Source organism: Eremothecium sinecaudum, chromosome VI (genome assembly GCF_001548555.1).
Source record: "Eremothecium sinecaudum strain ATCC 58844 chromosome VI, complete sequence".
Taxonomy (NCBI): domain Eukaryota; kingdom Fungi; phylum Ascomycota; class Saccharomycetes; order Saccharomycetales; family Saccharomycetaceae; genus Eremothecium; species Eremothecium sinecaudum.
In genome coordinates, this window is record NC_030897.1 from 608,800 (window position 1) to 628,547 (window position 19,748).

Genomic DNA, 19,748 nt, shown 5'->3' on the forward strand with positions numbered 1-19,748 from the left:
AAAGCTTTAACATTTTAAAATGGAATTGCCGAGCTTTCACATTCAGCCTGACTTTGAGAACTGTATCAATGATGTAAAAAATGGTAGATTGAGTGAGGAGAAATTCTATATTAATATTGAAACTAATTCCAGCACTATTAAGGACTATAATGTTGGTATTTCGAGAAGGAACGATGTGATTATATATGATGCAGGGCTTGACAATACATTCTCTAATCCAAATAACGGAATATACGAGGGAACTTTTGAAAAAGGCAAATATAAATGTCAGTTCAAACTGCCTGTAACGAATTATACATCTCTGTTATCGCCCATGGATAATCCTGATAATAACATCTTCAGCTCCTTTGATATTACGACATTGCCAGAAAAAAGGCTTGCTATTGGTGAGAGTACAGGAGAAATTAAAGTGTTCAAAGATTTTGAATTGACACATAGATTAAACGGCCACAAGGATTACATTACATCGCTGAGGTTCTTCCCTAGTGGTGAGGTGTTGCTGAGCTCCTCAATTGATATGCGTCTAAAAATATGGTCTGCTGTGGACGGTTCTAACCCTAGAACATTGCTAGGGCATATAGCCGCTGTGACGGACACAGCTATTATTGAAAGAGGCCGCAATATTCTTTCCTGTTCGCGAGACGGTACAGTAAAGCTTTGGGATTGTGGTAGTGGCAATGTAATAAGGACATTTAGAAGGACGGAAATGCCTACAGACCCCATAAACGTAATAAATTTGAATGTACCAACGACAACAAATGAAGTTAACCAAGATAGCGGTGATTTTAGCACCAGTGGCAAGACTGTTTTAGCCGCTCACTCGTCAGGAATCATAAGTCATCATGATATCTCTTCTAAAGCGCAAATTGGACAGTGTCCTAATCAATTTAATTCATCATGCACTTCGATTTCGTTGAGATTAGACAAGTTTAAGGAAAACTCGTCGAAGTACGTTTATGCAGGGTATGAAAATGGTTGCATTGCCCAATGGGATATGAGAAATCCTAATAAGGCGGTCAGCCACGTATATATAAATAAGAACACTCCTGTAAAATGTCTCCTATGTTGCGATAATTCGCTTTACCTGTCATCAGATAACGAAAGTGCTTGTCAGCTGTCATTGGACGAGAATGGCCACTTGAGCAATATTGTGTCATTAGTTACACACGATGCAAAGATTTTACAGTTCAAAGCCAATGTAGACACTGATTCAGTATGGGCAGTAGGTACGACGTCTTACCTAGGTAAATATAAAGTTTGATGTGTTTGTATATATATTAATTGTTACCCGGATTTAAGTTAACTTTAATCATTTACGTCTATATTATTCTTTAATAGATAGAATATATATATGTTTATGGCGACAGCAGCATCGGACCAGATTACTTCAATTATGGATCACCAAGATGAGCTGTTGGAAATGTTTTTCGACGAGGAATTTGTTCCACATGCATACCTAGATATTTTATTATCGTCGAAAGATCTTTCAATAAAAGATATTCAATTACTTTCGAATTCTCTTCTTTCGAGGTTAGATTACTACACAGGTCGTTTGACAAAGCAACTTGAAATTACTATACAAAAGCTGCAAAAACCAGCCGAGATTTTGATATATTCGAAACTGAGAGATGAACACAATATCGGTACGACAAAACTGGAATACTATCTGGACACTTTGGGTAATTCAATGAAATTACTAGAATCTGATATTGACAAAATCAACACTGATTTGTCGGAACTCAACAAGAAATACGACGATAGTGAGGAGCTGGCTGTGAAGTTAAATAAATTAGACCTGATTAAATCTAGACTAACAGCTATATTGAGTACATTTGACCAACTGAAAATGATCATGACTATTTCCACAGGCGAAGACGATACCGCTCTGCGAAAGGTCAATTCTAAGGATTTCAAAATTGCCTTAGATACGTTAAAAGATACTATATCTACAAAGCTGGACGAAAATTCTGCATATGAATCATCTAATGAAACGAATTATGATTTGATAAAAAAAATAGACACATTTATTAGCCTGAAACCAGTATTGAGAGGTTTTAGCACTTTCTACCCCCCATATTTAGAATTTGCAAATCAGATACAGGCTGTGAAAGAAAAATATTTGGATCAGAAACCAGGTAGAAATAATTTCTCGTAGTTTACTGAAACGCTCTAACTAGTTGAAATACAAGATGTTTTAATACGACGCATAGTTTCGCGTCAAACGATTAACTACTATACAACAGTGTATATAAATTATATGGTGACGTAACTGAGAATTCCAGTAAACATTATTGTAATACAGTGGACCAATTGTTAGAATTTTAAATTCATGCTTTTCTATTATATTCAGGGATTGCACCTGTTGGTGACATCTCATACTGCCGCCCTTCCACTATTCTGGTTGAGGACATTTGAGAAAAACCACCGACAGCTCCGCCAACTAGAGTGGGAACCATAGTTAAAGATCCGATAATAGAGTTGTCATCATCTGAAGACCACGAATCATAATCTGCAGACCTCCATCTACGGAAGATTTTAACTGGATTAAACGACCATCTTTCGCTATTCTTAATATGCTCCTTATGAACCAAAACGTGTGATTTAGCACGTTCAAACGCAGAGGAGCCAAATAGTAAATACTGGTTAGGTTCATCTTCCTGTAATAGTGTTTCGTGATCGGCTTTCTTTGAATTCCTCAAAAATCCTAGACCGAATGTATACTTGAGAGCCTTGAATAACTTGGCAGGGAAAATTGCAACGGCCCATGAATCTGGACAGATCCTTATTAACATGCCCACTGGTATAGACAAAAGTCCACAAATTAAAGCCGTTGCCCACATTGGACCTGTTTGTCTAACAACAGAGAAGGCTGCACCACCAATAAACATAATTAACACTTGAAAGAGTGCAATAACTACCACAATAACTAGGAAGTAACCATTTCTAGTTATATTTTGAAAGAAATTTAGGTTATTACAGGTAATTCTGTCTCTCCAATTGGTTATGCCATCTGCCTCATCCAATTTTCTGCACACAAACAATTTAAAAAACTGCAACCATACAAAGGTATTGAAAACCATTGCATCCAGTTGAGCTCTATCATGTCCCGTAATAGTATCTCTTCCTGGGAAGAAAATACGTCGCCCTGCAAAATGAAGAATAAAAGTTATCACAAGTTGAAAGATCGCTTGACCCAAAATCATTTTCCAGGTTGAAACTGATATTAATGGTGTACTCCTGCCCTTAGGTTTCCTATCTAAAATACCTTCATCAGGTTTATCAGTTGCAAGGGCCAACGCTGCTAAGGTGTCCATAATAAGATTCACCCATAACAATTGAACTGCAGTCAATACGGAACCCCCTTCAGCTGATGCAAGAGAAGATACCACCGTTAATACGACAGCTGTGATATTAACAGTCAATTGGAATTGTATAAACTTCTTTATCGACGTACTAACACACCTACCCCATTTAATTGCATTTAAAATGGCCGTAAAGTCGTCTGTCATTAAAATAATATCTGATGCCTCTCTAGCCACTTCTGTACCAGCGATACCCATAGAAAATCCAACATCTGCCAAAGTCAAAGCAGGTGCATCGTTAGTCCCATCACCTGTAACAGCAACAACCTCGCCCATTTGCTTTAAAGATTCGACTAATACTCTCTTATCCTCAGGAGAAGACCTAGCTAAAACCCTTAATTTTGGAATTATTTGCCTTCTTTGCATTCTAGACAATTTACGGAATGCCGGACCTTCCATAGCACATGCAGGGTCATCATACTCTTCTTCAGATAAAATACTACAATTTTTAGCAATTGCTTTGGCTGTAAGAACGTTATCTCCTGTAACCATCCTAACCGTGACGCCAGATCGCCTGCATTTTCTTACAGAATCTTCAACACCCACGCGTAATGGATCATGAATACCTAATATCGCATCTAATATAAGGCCCTTCTGTGTGACATCAATATCCGCCTTTTCACCGCTTGCAATAGGATGCAGTTCCTCATCAATAAGTAAATCAGGGCAAGCGATTTTAGGGTTGGAGGGGTCCTCAAGGCCGATTGGGGGCCATGATGAAACTCCCTTAAAATCCTTATGCGCTAGCGATATAGTACGCAATTCTAGTGCAGTCATTGACCTTAACTTTTCACTCGCACTCTCATATAGCTCTTCAGATATAAAAACTGTACTTCCATCCGACTGCACCTGTTGACTACACCTTTTAAGAATAATTTCCGCCGCACCTTTGACATAAAACCTAAAAGTCCCATCCTCTAATTTTGCTACCATTCCACCCCATTTAATAGAACTTTCAAAAGGAATGACTTGAACAATAGTTGCTATACCCAATGCCGCAGGATTACTACGAAGGTATTTCAAATCTTCCATACCAAAAGAATTCAGTGCCAACCCTAACAATGCTGTCTCTGTCTTAGATCCAATAAAGCGTTCACTAGGCTGGTTTACTTGATTCTTTTCCTCATCTTTTTCGTGAGTATTACTTTGTTTCTTACACCATGGGAAGGCAAGCTTTTTCGGAATATGCGATGAAGTCTCTCTCCTCTTCGGTTTATTCTCCTCCTTATTTTCAAAAGCAGTTGAATTTAATGAAATATTAGCTAAGATATCCGTTTTCACATGTGGTGACAATTTCTGAACAACAGTGGCAGATGGTTGGTAAGTTGTACTAGAATTCACGGTATCCTGAAAATCACATCCTGCTAGTTTTCCCGATACGACTGTCATTTTGTTCTGTGTTAACGTTCCAGTTTTATCAGAACATATTGCGGTAGCGGAACCCATGGTTTCACAAGCTCGTAGAACCCTCACTAAATTTCCATCCTTAGTCATTCTTGTAGTTGCAAAAGCTAAAGCCAGAGTAACTGCTAACGGCAATCCTTCTGGGACAGCAACAACGATAACAGTAACTGCAATAATAAATACATCCATAAATCTCGACCCCTTTTGTGCGGCAGTTAAAGGATAATACCTCCTTCCTCGTGGCAGATATGATAGGAAGCGTGCAAATAATACAATAAATAGTAGCAAACCAATCACAGAACCATATATAGATATGCTGTCGGCAAGCCTATTTAACCTTTCCTGTAATGGGGTTAATTCTGGTGTTGCCTTAAGAGCCATTCTGGTTTTCCCATTAACTGAGTTCACACCAACACTCACCACAATTGCTTGACCTAGACCAGATAGTAACTTTGAGCCTGAAATGAGCATTGGATCAGGAACCTTCTCATCCAGTCCAGGAGTTCCAATATCAATGGATGGAAAACGTTTTTCTAATTCCTTATATTTATCTAAAGAAACCGACAACGATACCTTCTTGATCGTATCTGATTCACCAGTCAGAGCTGATTCGTCACATTCACATGTACCCTTTACTAGAACACTATCAGCTGGCACAACATCACCAGTCTGTAAATTTATAAGATCACCAACTAGTAAGTCATGGATGGAAACTACATGCTCAGCTCCATTCCTTATAATAAAAATTTCACGATTTTCCTTTTTCCTATTTAGTTTTGCAAACTGTCTCTCTTTCTGATAGTCATTTATAGCTCCCACGAAAACAACTACCAGGACCGCTACCATGATCGCAACACCTTCAACCCAATCAACTTTGGGTATCTTATTGCCCTCGGCATCATATTCTGGAGGCTGTCCAAGGGTTTCATATAAACCTAAAACAAAAGATACAATAGCTGCAATTGTAAGTAATATCATCGTTCGGTCATTAAAGGCGATCCAAGCGATTTGTAAAAAGCTTTTAGTTTCCCTCTCTGGAATACGATTACCGCCATAAGCAATATACCTGTCTGTGCTCTTAATATCATCTTGATTAATTGTAATACCTGCTGTCTTACTTGTTCTTAACTTAGAATAAAAATGCTCTTCATCATCACCAAATAGTTTCCTATAAGCGGCTAATGACTTTGGATCATGCAGCTCTCCCAACTCATCTGTGGATAATGGAAATTTTGCAATTGCGCTAAGTTTACTAGTACGCCGCCTTACAAGATTACTCTCTTGGATGGTTTGCAGCATTAATTTAACTTTCTATATATATTTTTCACGTTGCTCTCGAACTTTGAAGGAGTTATTTGATATTCTGTAATGCAAAAGTAACAGTAAAAAGGGTTCATTAAATTCACTGATAATCAGATGGTAGTTTCAAGACGAAGGTGTCAAGGTTTAATCAACCAGCCTCCTTTAAAACACTTAAGGATGAATTAGTATAAAGCAAATATTGTTTATTTTAGCCTCCTTAATTACCCAAATAGTGGAATATGTAACAGATAAGGAGTAGCTTCGCTTCGAATGATACCCAAATGGTCCGTTTACCTCTTGGAATGAATTTGGTACGTATTACGTTCTTATCCAAGGGATTATAATCGCGCCCCTTGAAACCTTACTTTTGCAACCTCGATTAAATTCACTTATTATAGAAACGAATTACTGAAGTAAACAGTAATGTGAATATTCGATAATTGTTTGTAGTGAATGTTAAAGTAGTTTATATTTTTGGCTTCATTAAAGTTCTTGCCGCCATTACTGTATGTCTTTTTATTATAACTGCTTTATACGGGAGAGTTCAGCCACTCTAAAAGGTAAATATGATACGGCGTAAGGAAAGCCGCAGGATTGGTATACCTAAAGGCATACAAAACTCGATACTGTTCAATAAATATTTACCTAGGAGGAGGCGTGTACGTGCGCCTACGAGAGACATAAGCTAAGCCACTTATTACGTACCCAGTGATTCTTGAAAAAAGAGATGATCTGGGGCTGAAGCTTCATTTATCCGATCGAGACGAAATTGGACCTTTCCTAGGGACCGAAGATGTCAGTTCAAGGCGGTCATTGTACGTCAAATAAGGTTCTAATTTCTCTTCGTGGAGCATCTCTTTCTCCACTTGTATTTGAAGTCGATGCTGTTAAACGATTGAGGGAGCTGGGAATCTTGGGAATCCTCACTGGTTCATTGCCGAGTGCTACCCAGCAAAATTTATTTTTGACGGTACCACTTCGTTTAACTTGTGAAGAAGCAGTTTGGCTTGTGTTGGAAGGCTACGGGAAGTTTACTCAAGATGATAAGTTATTTCAGTCAGCGGTTAAAACGATAAATGGGGATGAATTTAAGCAATGGCAAATTGAAGAAGAGCGGGAATTAAACGAGCAGGTTGAGGCCAGAATAACTATTTATAAAAATAAGCTTGCAAAGCTTGGGATTGAAGAAGAAGAAGATGGGGATGTGAAGCAAAACTTGATTCAACAGGGTGTGTTTTTAGAAACAAAGAACAGTTCGAGGCTGCTTAAAAATAAAGTCAATGCCGAGTCCATTCCAGATGATTTTTATGTTCAAAGGGCACTGTTAAAGAAATTACTTGACGCTTATACTAATGTTGATGACTATTTACTGTTTAAAGCATTAAGAAACCGTGGTTATTTCCTTTCTCCAGGCGGGAGATTCGGAGCGCGGTTTATAGCATATCCCGGAGATCCGCTACAATTTCATTCCCACATGGCCATACAGCCAGCATTGGAATATTATAACCAACCTTTAGATCTTTTGAATCTAGTTAGTGGTGGGCGGCTTGGAACAGGAGTTAAAAAACTTTGGGTTGTTGGTGGAGTCCGCTACGAGGAGATCGATGAGGAGCTTCTTCAAGATAAAAATAAAATCAAACTTTTACAATTACCTAACCCTCCAGTTTCCTTCTTCTCAATTGAATGGTCTGGGTTTGGTTAGTTTTATGTCGGGAATAATGACTACGTAAGTTTAATGACATAAAGAATGGTTGCGGACAATAGGGATTTTACATAAGCTTACTAATATTTCAAGGTCTTACTAAAAATCTACATCTGGTAAGCCTTTTTGACAACGAGCATCTTGGAAATAATTTCTGCTAAATTAAATTTTATCTATTTGACTGGTAAGTCTAACTTTTATTAAATAATAAATAGTTACACATTATATCAGAAACTTGCAAGCTACGTATTATGCTCTTATGGCTAATGTTACAAGTAAGCTACCAAGACAGACAATAAAGCTTAACATCGAATGATCTGATAATTTGTCCATGAGCTGCGTATGATATTTTCAGCAATTATTGCTTCTATGGATTGGTAGGTTTACGTACTATTAATTTTTTGTTTAAAAAACCAGATATTATAGCCGCTTCGAAAGTTCCTTTAATATTTCCGCCTGTCTATTTGTGATACCAGCAAATAGATTAGCACATAGGTTATCCGCAAAGAATATTATATTAGCTATCGCGCAGAATGGTACAGTAGGAAATATTTGATACGCGCTTAATACCTTGAATTTCAAAATTAGTGCTAATACATTGTCCTTTTCCAAGGGGATATCCTCAGTAATCTTTTTGACTTGTATCTTAGGGATCGCTGGGTCTGATTGAGAGAACGAAGTCCATCCTGTCAGCTGCTTCACAAAGTGCTTCCTTTGCTGCAGCATACGATAGTATTGACTTATTAAATTATGCACTTCAGTTTGGATATCCACTAAATCGCTCACCAGCGATGTGAAATTGCCTCCAGTTGCCAACTCTATATTAACTTCTTCCGCCCTATATTTGTAAAAGACCAAAAAGTTTTTTATTAACCAAGTAAGTTCTCTATGCCTTCGGGTCGTAGATATTTTCATTACGTTGTTTAAAATTGCCGTTATATCGTCCCACATTTGGTTGACCTGATAAACTTGTTCCTTAAGAAATGTTAATTCTGCTAAATCGTTCGCAAAATTAAGATAAGCCAAGGATAAGCCCTGCCCAACGGATTGTTTTATATGTTGACTGCAGACATTGATATCCCGGCGATGTGGATGGGGCCAAAGGCTTGGTAATTGTAACTCATCCTTAGATGCTTTGCCGCCTAAGATGGCTATAGTCTTGATAAACAACCGCTGTTCCCTGCTTAACGTAGATGACTTGATATTATCAACTCGCCTCCAGATTACCGATGCAATCTGCAAGGCTTTAGTGTCTGGACTTTTGTGTCTAGCTGTTATGTAGCTGAAACCAACGTCAAAGACCGTTATGGCTATTAGTAATGAAGTAAACTTCATTATTAAGTGACTTAGATATAATCCAACCGCCTATTTCTCGCAGTGTCTGGCTTAAAATGGATGTTCCCTTATCTTGTTGTGTGGTTGATTACGATTATTAGTAGACGCTACTTGTAATAATCGTAACCCCACTCTGTCGCATTTTTATGCAAACGTCAGAATTCAGAAGACAATTTAATTGGCGGCTACACTGAAAAAACACAGCACTGTAAGTGATCTGGACCGAAAGCAAATAACAACCTTGCTAATTTATATTATGAGAACATGTGTTCAGAAGATTTTTAAGACCATTACTATGATTTTGATCTTAAAATAAACGAGAAATATTAAAGCGTACGATAAAATGCAACGCAAAGAATACACTAGCATCTGTAAAGTCCATATTTGAGTTAAAGCAGCGAAATTAAAAAATTAATAAAACCGTTTAGAATATAAAACTCACATTAAAAAAAAATTCTAAATGGAATTAACATTTAACCCAGTATATGGTGCCAGTTGTAAGCCAGCAGATAGCCATTGAACTTCAGTTCCAATAAAACACTCAAATCCTGCAGCCACTTTATAATATCTTCTACCTCATTTTGACTTAATATTTTACGGAAACGTCTGGCTAATGTTTGGATCGTAATACCAGGATTGAATAAAATCTCGTTAACAACAATAAAAACTAACTGTTTCCATATTTTTTCTCGAACTAAACCATGCGAATCAATCCACAATCGTGAAAACGGCTTATTCAATGGTATAGGGCACCTCTTTAGTTTGGGCTCCTGCAACTTTTTAGTATTGAAAAGAATCAAAGGGGGTGTTAATGCGGTAACTTCATATTTTCTTGTAGCATAATACATAGAGTTTTCTTTTAACGGCAGAGGTACTGCAGCCATAGTCAACATCTTCGAATCCAGCATATCAATCAATACACTAGTGCTATGATTTGAAGGCTCTTCAGCAAGAACGATAGCTTTCTTGGTATTTAAAATCTCAATGGATTTTTTTTTAAAAGAACTGGCCTTTTCAAGCTGTTCATATTTACCTTTCGTATCCAGAAGATCAAGAACAACGTCAGTGAGTTGTAGTTTCGAAGATCCGACAAAGGAGATGTGACGTTCCCTTGCCATATCAAGTATTACCTTATCAACCAGTTCATTATTGAATGTGCCAAGGATATCAATCTCATCCTTGTCTATGCTAGTGCTGCTAATTAAAATTGACCTCACAATTGATCTTATTTGCTCTTCAGTAGGAGTGTATAACGGTTTCGCCCCAACATCGTACGTGTACAATTGCTTTAATAAAAACGATTCTCTTTGGATCATGGATGACATTGCAAGGCTAACGTGTACGCTGGTTTTCTGGCTATTTTTAACTAAGGTGTAACGCTGGTAATTCTCCTCATAGTCTTTATATAATTTTATAGGATCCTTACCCTTTACTTCATCAGCAGCCATCCACAACCGAACTAGTTTAGTAAGATTCAACTGTTCAGCATCCTCCAATGATGCACGCCCGTCCTTCACGGCGTCAACCATAATCTTTCTCCATTTCTCCATTAATGCTCTCCACCCTCCATGGCCCATTTTAACTCTTCGCAGAGTCCACTTTTTCTTTAGATGTTCGAGAGAATTATTTGGAAACAATAATAAAATCTCTTGCCATAACGTTTGGCCCTTAATACTTTTAGTAATAACCACGGCCATCACCAAGGCCCTTGAGCCCTCCTTAGTACTAACGTTGAATATTTCTTTCGAGGATTTGGTGGTAGGTTTGACTGCTTTTTTCCTCGTGGAAGTCGCTTTCTTCTTGCTTGCTAGTTGATCCAACCCCGTTTCAACCTTTTCTACGCCACTAGCCAGATCTTTGGCCCGTTTTTTATGCATTGATACTTTATATTTTGACGTTGAATTACTGTTGGATACTGAACTTTGGGCTCCTGTTCCTTTAGCCCGCTTCGTTTTGTTTTCAAATGCCTTTACTCTTTCTACTGATTTAGTGCCCCTGTGAAATTTATCATGCTCAGTTTGGTCAAAAAAGTAAATATCCGTATTCTTGATTATATCTTTTGAGAATACAACCTTTGTTTCCTTTGTACTGGTAATATATTTCACTATATCATCCTTTTTTACTGAAGGCAAATAAAGTATATTCCTTCCATTTGAATGTTCCCTAACATGCAACTTGTTAGCGGCAACCAATAGTTCAACATCACCTCGCAGTGTTTTTTTATCAAGAATCATTTTCGTGCCCATAGATTTCGAAACATCTTCGTACAACTGGTCCTTAATGTACGTAATTCCACCGTACCTTCGCACCACATCAAGTATAGCTTTTTGACGTTGAATAGATTTTAAAGAATACGCAGTAAAGCCCCCAATATTAACCAAGGAGTTTTTGGTTGGGAGCGTATTATCAGAAACATGAGAAACATCCTGGGAGTCATTTTTAGACGCTGTTCCGCGTTTAGGGAAAGATTCTGGAAGTCTTTGCTTCTTCGATTCCTGTGAGATAAGTTCTCCTGCAACTTTCCTTTTCCTTCCTCGTGCAGTGGTGCTTGAGGTAGCTGGGATGTCTAGTTCACCATGCCAAAAAAACACATCCTTTCCTTCCTTGGTCGTAAACCTGAGCGTAGTGTTCAATGGCATGAAGTTACGCGCACTTAATTCTGACAATGTACTCTTTTGGACAACTTCCGAAGGTAGAGTGATTGATGTTCCAGAGTCAGATGTTCCAGTAAACTTGAGGAAGTTTTTTTGAGTAAATAGCCTATAAAACTTCTTTTTACCTTCGAAATCATAGACCCTCACTAATTCGTAACCTAAATTTTGGAGCTTATTCGGTTTACTTTTTCCAACTGTCTGCAAATAGTATTCACTATTTTTTGTAAACGAACGTTTATAATCATTACCCATTATAGTATTCACGCATTCCATGGTAGAAATACCTTGTGTCCCATGTCTGTCTGTTAGTGCAAAAGTCTGATTTTGTAATGGGAAAAACCTATTCATACTGAAGTGTTTTACGCTTTCTGTATTCTCTTCAATTAGCAAATTTGAATTCTGCAATATGTTCGTGACATTTCCTCCCTCAAATCCCCCGGCAATATCTTCGTTATCTAGAGGGTCTTTGGAATCTAAAGCTTCATGTTCGTCATCGTCATCATCGTTGTCGTCCTCACTCTCATTATCAAACTCGGCACTATCTTTTTCTTCAGGAATATAGTCTTTTACGTATTGAACACATCTTACCTTGGCATTTGGATTTGATGGGGATACTACTATAACCTTTTTCAAGTAGTTTTTTTCGTCGAGCCATGCGATGGCTGCAATAAACGCTTTATTTAACCTCTTGTCCTTATCCAGCTTCAGTTCTCTCTTTAAATCAACTACTTGACGTACTCCATTCTTAGATTTTTTTACAGTATCAACGATAACAGGAAGGTATTGTTTCATATTCACGTATAGTCTTTTCGGTTTCGTATCTGCAAAGCGATGATATTTAATTAGCTTAACAACATGGCCCTTGTATATAATTTGGACACCAGTAACAAGATTCCCTAATTTCTTAATACGTCCAGTAATACTTCTGGGATCTTGTTTCGTTATTGCAGCCAATTCCATCGTATTGGCACCATGTTGCTTCGTTTTCGCTATTTCCATTAGCAAGTCGAATGCCAACCCCCCTATAGGAGATTCTTTCTTGGCATAGCCTGTCAATAAGACCCACAACCTATCTTCAGATATAAAAAATTCTAGCTTCTCCTTATTTTGCATGGCCTCTTGGTACGTTATGTCTTTCGTCTTAGATCCGCTTTTAAGCAATCCTATATCAGGGTGCGATAAAAGGCAGTTAAATACATATTCTTTTATTCTATCATTTCGAAGTTCAATGTTGGTTCCAATAATTTCCCACATACTTTGAAAAGGGATTCCTGAGTATAAATAGCATTAGTAAATTGAACCTGAAGGTATAATCGCAATGTTAATAATAAGTATTTCAGGGTTCCATTACTTAAAACATACTTCCCTTGTGGTACGCAATCTCTTCACAAGCTCTATGAACTAACTGGTCAGGCGTAGGTATGGTTTGCATTTGTTGCTGGTCCACTTAAATAGGACTTTAGAACTTCCTTTGGGTGGTTGAAATAGAGTGTTCATTAGGGTCAGTGCTCATTTTCCGAGGAAATCTTCGTCAGTTATGATTATGTAGAAAATTTAACTTACAGTTTAACCAATGTTCAATTAGAGCGCACTCCACTTAAAATTTGCCCAAAAGATGTCTGATACTAGTTCAGATTTAGAACTTCAACTGTCCGCACATGCATTGGCGGCTTTGCAAGAATTCAAGCAAGAAGAACAAGAAAGATTAGAGAAATTTCAGAACTTATACAATGTTGCTGACAACAAATTTGAGGAAGATAGAAAACAGCATGGCATGGAGTTATTTAAAGAGGACTGGCAGTTATCACAATTTTGGTATACCGAAGAAACGGCAAAATTATTGGCTACTGCTTTACTAGAAGGTGCTGATGAGAATACCTGTATAGCTGTGGTAAGTGCTCCATCTGTGTATGCTGCGATTCAAACATTTCATGAAGACAAAATTCCCACCAAGAATATCTACTTGCTGGAGTATGATAAAAGGTTCGAAATGTTAGCTGGAAAGGACAACTTTTTTTTCTATGACTACGTTAATCCACTAGATTTTGATGATAGAATAAAAGGGAAGGTTGACAGACTTCTAATCGATCCTCCATTTTTGAACAAGCATTGTCAAGAGAACTCCTCTATAACCGCCAAGGCTCTATTGAAACCGAATGATAATTCTAAGACAGACTTCGGCTACCCGAAGCATCGGCTTATTTCATGTACTGGGGAAAGAATGGCTGAAGTCATAAGTGCGGTTTATCCAGATACAAAGGTCACAGATTTCTACCCCGAACATGCGAATGGTTTAAGTAACGAGTTTAGATGCTATGCAAACTTTGAGTGGGACAAATGGAAGTTTATTTGAAACAAGGATAGAGTATTTGTAATTTGATATACCAATTAAATAAATAGAAATTTTAAAATCTGTTACTCTATCAAATTTTTAAAAAACTGAACATAATCAAACACCCGAAAATAATATAATAAAAATTTAATGTAAATTTTAGTCCATATCACGTGAATCAATTCCTTTCATCTTTATTGATATATTTATTTTACAAATGTTTTCTAAAATACATTTAATTAATTAATGTAAATAAATTTCTATTTTATTTATCTGTAAATATATAATTTTTAAAACTTTAGTTATTATTTGTTTTTATACTAAACTAAAATAAAAGTATTGTATATTATTTCCGAAATTATTTTAAATTTTAGAACTATTTATTTTTCGTTGATAAATTTAATTAGTATTACGACTGTTAAGTAAGTAGCACTTCATAACTAAGTCAAATAAATTCATATAAAATATATTGAAAGTGGTAGATATCAGAAATCGTAGTTGTTTTGTCTAAGGGTATCATTTATGATTGTTGTACATCTTTTCAAAAAATCTTTTTTTCAGCTTTGCATCAGACGTGGTATTTCCTGAAAGTTTGTAATTTTATCGTTCATATTTCTCTTCCAAAATGTAACAAAACAAAAGTATTAAAGGACACTGAGATTAAAAATGTCAGCCATTGAATCTGTACTTTTGATTGGTGGGGCAGGGTTTTTAGGCTTGCATTTGGTTCAGCAATTCTGGGAAGTTTCCCCAAGACCAAAAATATATGTTTTTGATGTAAGGCCCCTACCGGATAAGATACCTAAGCAATTCACATTCAATCGAGAGGAAATAACCACATATGAAGGGGACCTGACATCAGCGGCCGCTATTGAAATCGCTATTGAAAAAAGTGGTACCAAAATAGTTGTACATTCTGCTTCACCAATGCATGGGAATGGCCGAGAAATATATGATAAAGTAAACGTGCAAGGTACTAGAAATGTACTTGAAGTTTCAAAAAAATGCGGCGTTAAGATCTTTGTCTATACTTCTTCAGCAGGAGTTATATTCAATGGACAGGATGTGCATAATGCTGATGAATCATGGCCAATCCCCGAAGTTCCAATGGATGCCTATAATGAAACAAAGGCCATTGCAGAAAAAATGGTATTGACTGCTAACGATCCTGAAAGCAACTTTTTAACTATAAGCTTACGGCCTGCGGGAATTTTTGGTCCCGGAGACCGTCAATTGGTTCCAGGTTTGAGACAGGTCGCAAAGTTAGGTCAATCAAAATTTCAAATAGGCGACAACAATAACCTATTTGATTGGACCTATGCTGGAAACGTTGCTGATGCACATGTCCTGGCCGTTGAAAAATTGCTGGACCCTGAAACTTCTTTATCTGTCTCAGGTGAAACATTTTTTATAACTAACGATACTCCAACGTATTTTTGGGCTCTTGCGAGGTCTGTATGGAAAGCTGATGGTCATATCGCAAAAAGGGTAATTGTCTTAAATAGGCCTGTTGCTATTGCACTTGGGTATGTTTCGCAATATATTTCGAAGATATTAGGTAAAGAACCTGGTTTAACGCCTTTTAGGGTGAAAATGGTTTGCGCATACCGTTATCACAATATAAGCAAAGCAAAACGTTTGCTAGGCTACATTCCTAGGGTTAGCCTTCAGGACGGTATTAAGCGCACGTTAGAATGGATGGACGAAGATTAAAAGCCATTAAATGCTCTCTAGCGAAAGCCGTTTCTATTAAAGCTACACGTATATATATAACAGTGAAATTTAAACATTTTTGACTATTAAGCTGTAACTTTCGAATAATTGAAGAAATAAATGAAGTCATACAAAGATTAACTGATAGTGCCATCAATGTCACATATCAAGCAATAGTAACTGTCGTCATTTTGGCCCATGTTTCGTAGACAAGACTCGTGAAACCCATGGTGACAGTGAAATACAATAAGATTATTAATATCTAATACTTCTTGTTCGTCATATCCTATTCTTTGGTAAAGTAATTTCCATGCAATGAACACCTTACTAGTGACCCCCATACCCCAAATTGTCTTACCACAAACCTCACATTCGTAATTTTCTATTGGCCAACCTTGTTGTAATCCAAATAAATATTTGTGGATGATAGTATGCGACGAATTCTCAATGATTCTGAGGATTAATTGATGGATACTCTCCTCTACAGTGTATATTTTAATAATTTCAGCAAGAATTGTCTTAATATCATTGATTTTAGTTACCGCCATATTCTGATGACTTAAAACAGCCGTTAAAATATTCCAGAAGTCTACCGTTAGACCCTGTTCCCTTGATGACTCCCATTGCAAAAGTCTTAAAAACACCTGCTGTAGTAGGTAACTGCAGTGAGCCTTATCTCCCTGAGGTAATTTTGAATGTCTCGAGAGCACGCTGGTAATAAGATTCGTCCAACAATTCTGTGCTTGTTCACCAGATTGCTCACATATCTCAATGGCTAAATCAATGAAATTTTCGGCGTCGGTTTTTCCACCACATTCAGATGAATCTGAAAACCCCGAATTGGCTTGCAATATTGCCATTTCAAAGTTTTTTAATTTAGTATAAACAATCACCAAACCTTCAGTGTCAGAGTGGTCTTTTAGCATCTCGATAATCTTTTCGGAATCCAAGTCTGTATAATCAATCTGGCCTAGGTATTTGTGTAGGGTAGTGAAATAGCCCTGTTCGCAGCATAGTTTTAAGTAAGTATACTTTAGTTCAGCATCAATGTACTGAGATGGCTTCACCATACCAAAAAATAGCTCCATACATTCCTTTTGTTTACTTTTAGAACGGATCCGCTTCAACACTCTCGAACATACTTCACTATCAAACTGATATATTGCTGTAATCAATGTTTCTGTGTTCTCCAACCCTAGTAACTTGTTAATTTTAGCTTCTATTACCTTCGCAACGCGTCGTCTCTCTATTGGCTTTGAAACAGTTAACGTAGCGCAATCGCTTAGAATTTCGGACACCGCCTTAGGTAAAGACTTCAATTCTTCTGATTCTATTCTCAGCATCAGGTATTCTGCAGCAAGTGATAAACTCTTGTAAACTGGAAGCAAAACATAGTCAAATTTTCTATCCTTAAGGTAAACAATAAACTCTTCCATATTGTTCGGCTTGTAAATGCTGAATAATGACTCTAAGCTCCGCTGAGAGTCGTAATTTAATTCTTCGAAGTTAGAACCGCATATTATCCATATCAACTCATCCAAAGCCGAATTGGAAAGTTTAATAAACTGAGGAAACTTCGGAATATTCCTTGTAATGAAAATTGCAATTAGAACCTGCAATTTTGCGTCTTCTAGAGTTTTCAAAATACCAATCAAAATATCTACAACAAATTGGCGGCTAATTTGAGTTTGAGAGATTTGATTATGTTCTAGTAAGCCATCATCATTCAAATGCGTATCTTCAAAGATTTTGTGAAGCATGTACAAGCATGACTCTGGATCATGTTTTAGTAATAACTGGAAATATGGGTATGCTGGTTCACGTAATGGATTTTGACATGTTAAAAACTTTTCGCCTGAGTCTACTGGCCATTCAAGAGAGGTCCCACTAAAGAGAAAAGTATAAAGCTGTTCTTTCGCCAAAACAGTCTGAGCAGGAGTGATCTGCGTTTTTGTTGGGTATTGATAACCGGTCAAAACCGCTGTCAAGTAATGGTAAATATTGAATGACTTAATATTCTTAACCCTGTCAAAAAGTAGACATTTGTCATACTGTTTAGTTATCTTGAAAAGATAATCAATGAATGGAGTTGAATATTCCGAAAACATATTATTCCACAAATAGACTAAGACACCATACAACTTAAATTTCTTGCATAATTTGACAGACATGTCAATATCTAATGATGACTGGTTCAGGGTTATAATAAGAAGCTCAATTGCCCGTAGGTTTTTCTTGTCTGCGAAGTGCTGCATAATCCCTTTCAACATAACTGGTGGCAGAGTAGTTATAGTATGCTCTAGTATTTCATTTGAAATTGCATCGTAGAAAGCATCTTTATTAGTGTCAGATATAAAGTCGTTCATTTCTTCCAAAATCGAGAAAAACTGGTCCCCGAAAAGAGAACCAACCTCGAATATTTGGGTACAGCGATCATAGGATGTATTGTACTCAATATTATTCCGTCGCATTATAGATTTAAGGGTGGATAGTGCCAAATTTCTGAAGGGTAGTAATAGTTGATCTTTTCTTTCATTTTGGGTTTCTCCGAGTTTAATTAATGGGGCGATAGAAGAGCCATTAGTCATAAGGAACCCCATTATATTCAGTGCTGCACCATAATCATGTCGTTTCATATAGTGAAGAAATATATCGCTCCATGCTGCAAATTTCCCGCAATTCACAGTGAATTGGGTTAGATAGAAAAACTGGTTATCCAGGCATGAAAAAGTATTGCACATTCCGTTAAACATACATTGTGGGTCTAGCTTTAACGTCCAAATTACCGGATTCTGCTGCAATTTCACATTCAAAACTATAACCAAGGAGTGATCCGTTAAGACCCCGATGATACCTTTGGAAAGCCACTGGAGGGAAGCAATTGTATGTTCCACATTCCAGGACCAAATAGGATCCTTTGATATTTTTATATTTTCCTCTGAAAATTGATCTATAGTTATAGTGTGCACCGAGCTACCTAGTGCATATGCTACCATATGACTATCTGCTGACCATGCGACAGAACCGGTCTCGTTTGCCTCTGATGCTGGAAAGTTTTGAAGCCAATGAGTTGCCAGTGTTGGATTAATGCATATAATTGTTAAACATGCAGAGCATAAAACTGCTACTAGATGAAGATCTGGATAGTCTTTCAGTGAAGGCGCAATTGCGCTGCCAAGAAGTTGACGTTGGACAGATGTGACATTCATTAGAGATTTTGTTTGGTACGTTTGTTGCCATAATAGCGTCCGCGATCCTTGATGCAATAGGACTTGACCTTTCGAATAACTTGCCACCAAACTTAACCTTTTGCCTGGCAAGAAATCAAGTCCATTTATAGAGGAGCCTTCATATCTTGGAATATGAAATAATGCTGGCATAGAATTTTGAGATGAATCAATATGCTGATTCAAGTCCCACATAAATATATCCCCTGTAGCATAGGCAGCTGCAACATGACTTCCATTGTTTGACATACAAACACTAACAGCTGGAGATTGAAAATCAGATGTTTTAGGCGTTAAAGTTGATAATAGCAATTGCTTATGATTGAATATTAGAACCGCACCGTTCTTAGTACCTGCAATAATATACGATGATGTTAAAAATATTGAAGTTGGCCCGCCATTTAAAGTTAACGGGGGGTATATCTGCTGCATGGATATCCAATTTACAAGTGAATGGCAATCCTCGCTTAATGGATTGTTGTGGAAGAATTTAGACGCTAAATGAGATCTATTGTCATCCGAATATTCTACAACAGTAGATACAAAGGAGACATATTTGGAATCCGTGAACAGATCTCTATCTAGAAAACTTACCCGACTCATATGGATGTGATATCATAAGGAAACGAATAAAGTATATACATGTTTAAACGGGAAGTGATTACAAACGTTTAATATTTTTATTTGTTTTTCGTAGTGGGCGTGGTGTTATATATA

At 37.1% G+C, this 19,748-nt stretch overlaps 9 protein-coding genes across 9 annotated transcripts, besides 4 other annotated features; 5 read left to right on the forward strand and 4 right to left on the reverse strand.

Annotated features, from left to right (window-relative positions):
• Nucleotides 1-19: 19 nt before the first annotated feature.
• On the forward strand, nucleotides 20-1,261 carry RPN14 (Rpn14p; the record flags this gene model as incomplete). The annotated part of the gene is made up of 1 exon (XM_018133029.1): nucleotides 20-1,261. One exon carries the CDS (start codon nucleotides 20-22, stop codon nucleotides 1,259-1,261), a length of 1,242 nt encoding a protein of 413 aa, XP_017988845.1.
• Nucleotides 1,262-1,393: 132 nt separating this feature from the next.
• COG7 (Golgi transport complex subunit COG7) lies at nucleotides 1,394-2,155 on the forward strand (the record flags this gene model as incomplete). Its single annotated transcript, XM_018133028.1, has 1 exon — nucleotides 1,394-2,155. One exon carries the CDS (start codon nucleotides 1,394-1,396, stop codon nucleotides 2,153-2,155), a length of 762 nt encoding a protein of 253 aa, XP_017988846.1.
• A 172-nt stretch (nucleotides 2,156-2,327) lies between these two features.
• Nucleotides 2,328-6,065, reverse strand: PMC1 (calcium-transporting ATPase PMC1; the record flags this gene model as incomplete). Its single annotated transcript, XM_018133027.1, has 1 exon — nucleotides 2,328-6,065. The coding sequence occupies one exon, from the start codon at nucleotides 6,063-6,065 to the stop codon at nucleotides 2,328-2,330; it is 3,738 nt and encodes a 1,245-aa protein (XP_017988847.1).
• A 796-nt stretch (nucleotides 6,066-6,861) lies between these two features.
• Nucleotides 6,862-7,770, forward strand: SEN34 (tRNA splicing endonuclease subunit SEN34; the record flags this gene model as incomplete). The annotated part of the gene is made up of 1 exon (XM_018133026.1): nucleotides 6,862-7,770. The coding sequence occupies one exon, from the start codon at nucleotides 6,862-6,864 to the stop codon at nucleotides 7,768-7,770; it is 909 nt and encodes a 302-aa protein (XP_017988848.1).
• A 420-nt stretch (nucleotides 7,771-8,190) lies between these two features.
• On the reverse strand, nucleotides 8,191-9,105 carry AW171_hschr63836 (HFL003Cp; the record flags this gene model as incomplete). Its single annotated transcript, XM_018133025.1, has 1 exon — nucleotides 8,191-9,105. One exon carries the CDS (start codon nucleotides 9,103-9,105, stop codon nucleotides 8,191-8,193), a length of 915 nt encoding a protein of 304 aa, XP_017988849.1.
• Nucleotides 9,106-9,578: 473 nt separating this feature from the next.
• On the reverse strand, nucleotides 9,579-13,191 carry TFC3 (transcription factor TFIIIC subunit TFC3; the record flags this gene model as incomplete). Its single annotated transcript, XM_018133024.1, has 2 exons — nucleotides 9,579-13,030; nucleotides 13,122-13,191. The coding sequence occupies 2 exons, from the start codon at nucleotides 13,189-13,191 to the stop codon at nucleotides 9,579-9,581; spliced, it is 3,522 nt and encodes a 1,173-aa protein (XP_017988850.1).
• A 183-nt stretch (nucleotides 13,192-13,374) lies between these two features.
• Nucleotides 13,375-14,112, forward strand: EFM5 (protein-lysine N-methyltransferase; the record flags this gene model as incomplete). The annotated part of the gene is made up of 1 exon (XM_018133023.1): nucleotides 13,375-14,112. The coding sequence occupies one exon, from the start codon at nucleotides 13,375-13,377 to the stop codon at nucleotides 14,110-14,112; it is 738 nt and encodes a 245-aa protein (XP_017988851.1).
• Nucleotides 14,113-14,260: 148 nt separating this feature from the next.
• Nucleotides 14,261-14,268: a centromere (Chromosome VI centromere CDE I element; Syntenic to Ashbya gossypii and Eremothecium cymbalariae Chromosome VI centromere CDE I element).
• Nucleotides 14,261-14,448: a centromere (Chromosome VI centromere; Syntenic to Ashbya gossypii and Eremothecium cymbalariae Chromosome VI centromere).
• Nucleotides 14,269-14,431: a centromere (Chromosome VI centromere CDE II element; Syntenic to Ashbya gossypii and Eremothecium cymbalariae Chromosome VI centromere CDE II element).
• Nucleotides 14,432-14,448: a centromere (Chromosome VI centromere CDE III element; Syntenic to Ashbya gossypii and Eremothecium cymbalariae Chromosome VI centromere CDE III element).
• A 309-nt stretch (nucleotides 14,449-14,757) lies between these two features.
• ERG26 (sterol-4-alpha-carboxylate 3-dehydrogenase (decarboxylating)) lies at nucleotides 14,758-15,804 on the forward strand (the record flags this gene model as incomplete). Its single annotated transcript, XM_018133363.1, has 1 exon — nucleotides 14,758-15,804. The coding sequence occupies one exon, from the start codon at nucleotides 14,758-14,760 to the stop codon at nucleotides 15,802-15,804; it is 1,047 nt and encodes a 348-aa protein (XP_017988852.1).
• Nucleotides 15,805-15,941: 137 nt separating this feature from the next.
• On the reverse strand, nucleotides 15,942-19,634 carry VPS8 (CORVET complex membrane-binding subunit VPS8; the record flags this gene model as incomplete). The annotated part of the gene is made up of 1 exon (XM_018133364.1): nucleotides 15,942-19,634. The coding sequence occupies one exon, from the start codon at nucleotides 19,632-19,634 to the stop codon at nucleotides 15,942-15,944; it is 3,693 nt and encodes a 1,230-aa protein (XP_017988853.1).
• Between the last annotated feature and the right edge of the window lie 114 nt (nucleotides 19,635-19,748).